The sequence below is a fragment of the Temnothorax longispinosus genome, unplaced genomic scaffold (genome assembly GCF_030848805.1).
Source record: "Temnothorax longispinosus isolate EJ_2023e unplaced genomic scaffold, Tlon_JGU_v1 HiC_scaffold_402, whole genome shotgun sequence".
In the NCBI taxonomy this organism is placed as follows: domain Eukaryota; kingdom Metazoa; phylum Arthropoda; class Insecta; order Hymenoptera; family Formicidae; genus Temnothorax; species Temnothorax longispinosus.
The window spans coordinates 502-6,879 of record NW_027270234.1 but is presented as its reverse complement, the minus strand read 5'-3'; the positions used below and the strand labels follow the sequence as shown (position 1 = coordinate 6,879).

The following is a 6,378-nucleotide window of genomic DNA, read 5'->3' as shown; positions in this document are numbered from 1 at the left end:
GCATGAATATGTCAAATAAAATATATTTTATTCTTTGCTTTTATTTGGTTTCGTTCTTTTTTATACTGTTTTCGTAGAAATAAAATAATTGGCAGTTTTAGGATACATTCTTTCAAAAAATGTATGCATTATAAGTCATTTATATTACGCTACATTTGTTTTGAAAAGTAGAAAATAAATTAACATGGATTTATTTTGTTTCAGATGCAATCGTCTGCTGCCAATATACATCCAGCATTAAAAAAGAAATTTAAAATATAAATCGAAAACTGATCAAGTTTTACAACATTTTTTTTATACATTTATTATTATACACAAATTAATTTTACACGATTCAGCAATTTTCAAACATTTCATATACACATTTTTGAACATTTTTGCATTTATATATTTATTTTTTTAAGTTACATCTGTTTTTTGTCATCAATATATATTTTTTACGAATCAATAAATATTTTTTACGAAAGGAACTCTTGCGCATCAATTACCACTGAAAGAATTTGTTTATATTTTATTATTTGTAAATAAACTATAACTGTAAGAATTACTGTACAACATTTTCGGTATTTAAATATGAAATATTTTATTTTTCTCATTGTATAAGAATAATTTACTCATAAAAAAGTCATGTAAGGTTTCATTGTTGACATTTTTCCGCGATGCTGATTGCTTTTTTATTGCACTTATTTCGTAAACATCTATCATTACTTATTTTGACAGTTTGTGTATTAATTCGTTAATAGTATAATGTAATAGGAATTGTATAATTAAAGCTAAATAACACGCGCGTAGCGCGTGTCTGTCATGTCTAATTATATAAAATATACACATTTGCATTGAAACACGTTTGAGTTTTGCCGCTGAATATACCACTTCCGGTTTTGAAACAAATGGCGACGGTTAGTCCGATCCCTCTCTAGAGGATCCCTACTCTCAGGCTTCTCTCTGATTATATATATGTACATATGTATCATATGTATATATAAGCATTATTGGAATCATTGGAAAGATATTACATTTCACGCTTTATTTATCTGTTTTCAGTATATAGTCATTGACTGGAACATTGTTATACAGCATTCGAGAAATATCAAACTACAGAAGTTAAATGTCAGTTCTTCGAAAAGGGATGATATGTGACAAGATATCCGTTTCTAACCATATACAGAATACTGCCAGATAAAAGCTGCTTAATTTTAAAAATTGATGTAAAGTGGTGAAAAATATTGATCTCTCTCTCACTCATCTTGATTATGCGATTATAGTTCCAAGTGTTCCAACTTTGACAATAAGATGCTAAATCAACAACATCCTCTATTGAGTACCATAGACTCATACATAGAGCCGCTTTTGAAGCGTGTCTTACAAACTAGGAGATTAGGTAAGACTTGTTTATTGTTAATTCTTTATTTTATCTATATTTGATAATTAAAAATTATTTTTTTATTGTGGATATATTGCATTTTCTTAAGGCATTTGTTATGGTTTGATAAAATTGGATTCGGTGTCATCAAGTTGCAACAAGAACAAAAATGATTGTTTCAAGTTGTCAATTCCTTATGCTGGAGAACATCTCGCATGGAATGTATTCTTTGATTCACAATGTCCAGAAATGGGCCCAGACTTCATATTCAACGATCAGAATTTTTTAATGGACCCTGACATTGATATTTTATCTACTTGGGTGCCTAGTCTTGTTAAATGGAATCCTAATGATATCGATGCACTGCTGAATGTGCTAATCGAATTGTTAGTATATTACAAAGAACATCAGGTAAGTGGTAACTGTCATTATATAGCTCATGGATGTATATTTATCATTTACATCTTAAATTTGATGTATAATACATTCTTTATATTTTTATAAAAGTTTGTATTTAATTATAATTATTTAATTCATTTCCAGATACTGTTACTTGGAAAACAAGGAGATCGATTGCAGTTTGAATACAGCACACTTGTTGGTGAAACAGAAATATGTAAAGAAGATATAGAAGTAATGATGTTACCACTAGGATCGAAGCCCATAGAAGCAAGATTTTTAATTCGCATATCTATGGATTATTCTCGATTGCCTCCGCGTATCAATAAATCACAGAATAACGAGGCGATGCTTCTGGTTACATTTTATGGCCCAGATTGGAATCGTATTTTGCCGCAACTTTATTTATCCAAGACTTTGGAAGATATTTTTGGTGGGTCAGAATCTTTGCGTATTCCACCATTACCGCCCAACAAATATCTAATGGATTATGTTCCTGAAGTGATAAAATTCATGGAAGAGAAAGTATATAATTTCTTATACTCACATTTTATAAGATTATCTAATTGGCAAAAGATATTTATACCTACATACTTTCTGTTGCAGATAAGCAGTGTAGTTCAATGTTTTGATAGCAGAAAAGAATTTATTGCGATTCTAATTGTATTACAGCGTGGCAGCATACTGGAATATGATGCTATACAGTTTAATTGGATTACTATATTGTTGGAATACCGAGACTTCCATTTTCTTATACATTTCAATCTTTCATCAATATTTCCGAAAGAGAAACCGCAAATTACATTGCAATCGGTGTATCATATGACATCACAGGGTACTTTGTATAAAGAAGTATTGGATGATGTACCATACAGTCCTAGATGGTCAATAATGCTGATGGTTGACAAATTATTAACATACATAATAGAAAGTGCTGTTCAAAAGTTTCAAGCGAACTCTGTCAGAAATAATCGTTTTTAATAATTTATTCTGAAGAAAAAGTTATATTTTATTACAGAGAATGTATATTTAATAGTTGCAATTAAAATAAAAACTATTGGTTCCAATGTAATAAACACTAATATATTTTTGCGTTATTTTTTTTAAGTCGAATCAATTGTTTCTCGGTCCAGAAAATCTTTTTACGAAATTAATAGAGTTAATAAACAGATTTGTATAATAATAATTCTACAAACGTTTTGAAAAAATATAATGTTATAACATTATTTAATAAATTTAAAGTAAAAGTAAGTCTATGAATAATATATATAATCCAAGAATTTTATTAGCCGAATGAAGTTGAAATACAATATAATAGACGTTATTAACATTTCTCAACGGGTCGTGTCGAATTATTCATTCAATAATTAAAATGTCAAAGCTATATTTTTAAAGTATTTTAAAAAATCTAAAAAAATTCATGAAACATCTGTCTATATTGTAGTTGACGATTTTATAGTCATTTTGATAAACTTCGTTTATTTAATATTTTCTGACAGGCTTGCAAGTTTTACAGTTTCGAGCAGATATCACTTTGACTCGGACGCCATAGACCCACATATGCAGCTTAAAACCCAAATCTAAAGGTGGAAGCACATAAAATTGCAGGAGCCATGAGCACGAATGCAGAAGCCATATGCGCATGCGCTATGGTATCTGCATTCTGCCCATGGTTTCTGAATTTTCAATCTACATAAAAATACATAAGCATAGTTTATATAGGTGCGTTCGGGAAGACGCTATTAGTGCTATTTGCTTATTTTATCCTTGTTTTACACCTGATGAGCGATAAAGATAGAATGATGCAATAGCGCTAATAGCGCGCTTCCCGAACGCAGCCTATGTAGATTGAAAATTCAGAAGCCACAGCCATGCAGAATACAGGCAGATACCATAGCGCATGCGCATATGGCTTCTGCGTTTTGCTCATGGCTCCTGCAATTTTATGTAATTTTATGTATGTACCTTAAATGTGGAAGCACATAAAATTGCAGGAGCCATAAGCAGAATGCAGAAGCCATATGCGCATGCGCTATGGTATCTGTTAGAGCTCTACGGATACCATAGCGCATGCGCATATGGCTTTTGCTTTCTGCTCATGGCTCCTGCAATTTTTACATAAAGTTCTCGAGTTTCTAAAACTTCTCTATTTTGTAGCCAATCAGTACAATCTGCTGCTGCTTTTCTCTGCCCATGAAATTTTATCTTTATGACCTAGTTTACACCGATCTCTTGATACGCGTATCAAATAGTATATTTGAACTGATCAGCCAATAATCAGACTTATTTACTAGTTATTCACTATTTAATACGCGTATCAAATGATCGGTGTAAACTAGGCCAATGCTAAAACTCCATAGACGCGGAAAACGTCGTGCGGTAGAGTGCGTTGACCAATCACAAATTTTGATTTTGCCGCAGGCGACTTGCGGCAGCCTTCTGATTGGTCAACGCACTCTACCGCACGGCGTTTCCGCGTCTATGGAGTCTTAGCATTAGCATCACTATCGGTCAAGTCACGGTCCGGTAAAAATTAATCAATCAGAACAGAGAAAACTGACCTCAAGTTTAGTAAACTTTGCTCTAATTGGTCAAATTTCAATCCAATCTCAATCCAAATCCGTAGGCTGATACGGGCATAACTAAAGTGATACGAGTATCAAGAGATCGGTGTAAACTATAGGCCACTGAACATGCCCTGCGGCCACATGCGCATGCTCAGTGGCCGCACGCGCATGAAAAAGTGCGCAAATTTGAAACGTATGATACTTATATAATGCATATCACTTATTGTTAGTTTTCAATGATGAATATACCCAGATAGCCAAGTCTGTTCAAACAAATAATGCCAAATACTTGCTACAAATTTTGGTTTCAGAAATGGTACAAATTTGCATTAAAATTTGTTTTATCAAATGTTGTCGACAAACTGCTAGCAAATACGTAGCAAAACATGCGTATGTACACAATTGACGCCAAATTGATACCAAATATCGAGCAAAGCTTAGTAGTACCTGATAACAAATTGGCATCAAATTGCCGCTAAAATTAGTTGACAAAACCTAACGCCAAATTAATGCCAAACATTGAGCAAATTTTGGTGACAAAGCTTGAGAACAAATTGACGCCAAATACCGAGCAAACCTTAGCAACTACTTGATAACAAATTGGCACCAAATTGCTGTTAAAGTTTGTTGACTAAACCTAACACCAAATTGATACCAAGGACCGTATTTTCGAGCCTGCCTTAATGATTTTCGTATGCGATTTTCTATTTGAAAAGCATTGAATTTCGCATGCAAGTTTCATGAAAACGATTCAAGAATAGAGCCCCAAATATTGAGCAAATTTTGGTAACAAAACTTAAGAACAAATTGACGCGCTCGAATTCCTTCGCATTTTGCAAACGCCCGATCGTTTCATTCAGATGGCGCGACGCATGAGTCGCCACTTTCAAAGCGCCCCCACCTCCTTCCTCGCTCTCGTTCAGTGTCATGGCCGCTCTTGCTGCGTTTCTTCGGACGAGAAGAGTACGTTTTCTTTCTTTCGTAACTGATTGAGCTAAGCGGCACGTATTTTGGAGACCAACCGAGCGAGATTCGACTTCCCAAGGAGAGCTCACCGCCAGGAAAAAAAGAGCTGCGGCAGCTTGCGTCCGAGAGGGAGGATTGAGGCAAGGAGTCCGGTCCAGCGAGCAGGGCTCTTCCGATATTCTCATTTGGGACGCCATATTGGAAGATCGACATTGATCGTAGTAGTACAAGGGGCGCTGTAAGGTTAATTCTCGTCTTGAGATCTTGGAATTGATCTCATTCTTGTGACTTTGGTTTATATTTTAGTCCTAGAATTGATCTCGTAGACAAATGCAGAGGCCCCCCTCTTTTTTTTTCTTTTCTTTTCTTACTTTAATTTCAATCAGTAATCCAGACTCCTTAATTCCGTCCTGTAAGATTTGGTTAATTCTCGTCTTGAGATCTTGGAATTGCTCTCATACTTGTGGCTCTGGTTTATATTCTAGCCCTAATGTAATTTTAATATATGCATTACAATTTTACACTGTCAAATAATAAATAATATTGTTTGATAATAATAACAACAGTATAGATAATAGTAACAATTTTATTACTTGACTTATTTTATTTTATTTTTGACAACTCGTATATACATTAATTGTGGCTAAGGTCTATACTATGTCATAGTGTAGATCTTAGCTACGTTTCTGACAAGTCAGTCCAAAGTATGCGGCTTTATTTTTTATTCTTTTTATCTATAGCAATTTTATTTTTTTTTTATTTTTTAATTATTTTTTTATGTATTATCTCTTATGTATCAGGTTTCTGAAGAAGACTAAGTATATAAAGTCGAAACGTAAAACGTTAATTGTATTTAAAATTTGTTTAATTAAACGAGATTTTGTTTTTAAAGAGTGAAAACAAGATCGGCCCCATTTTTTTCGCATTCGATTTTGGTCATGAAGTAGGTACCAAACAAAAGGTCTCGTCAATCTGATTACGGATATGTCAGTCTCAGAGTGTACATACCTATTTACCGTTCCAGAGATATCGAACTCCAAAAATTCCAAAACCAATAGATGATGCCTGTTATGAACGTTCTCG

The 6,378-nt window shown here is 33.5% G+C and overlaps 1 protein-coding gene across 1 annotated transcript; it reads left to right on the top strand.

Moving 5' to 3' along the window:
- The first annotated feature begins 990 nt into the window (after positions 1 to 990).
- LOC139824502 (BRISC and BRCA1-A complex member 2-like) lies at positions 991 to 2,815 on the top strand. Its single transcript, XM_071797015.1, has 4 exons — positions 991 to 1,381; positions 1,473 to 1,774; positions 1,907 to 2,287; positions 2,369 to 2,815. The coding sequence occupies exons 1-4, from the start codon at positions 1,294 to 1,296 to the stop codon at positions 2,741 to 2,743; spliced, it is 1,146 nt and encodes a 381-aa protein (XP_071653116.1). The 5' UTR covers positions 991 to 1,293; the 3' UTR covers positions 2,744 to 2,815.
- Positions 2,816 to 6,378: the final 3,563 nt, after the last annotated feature.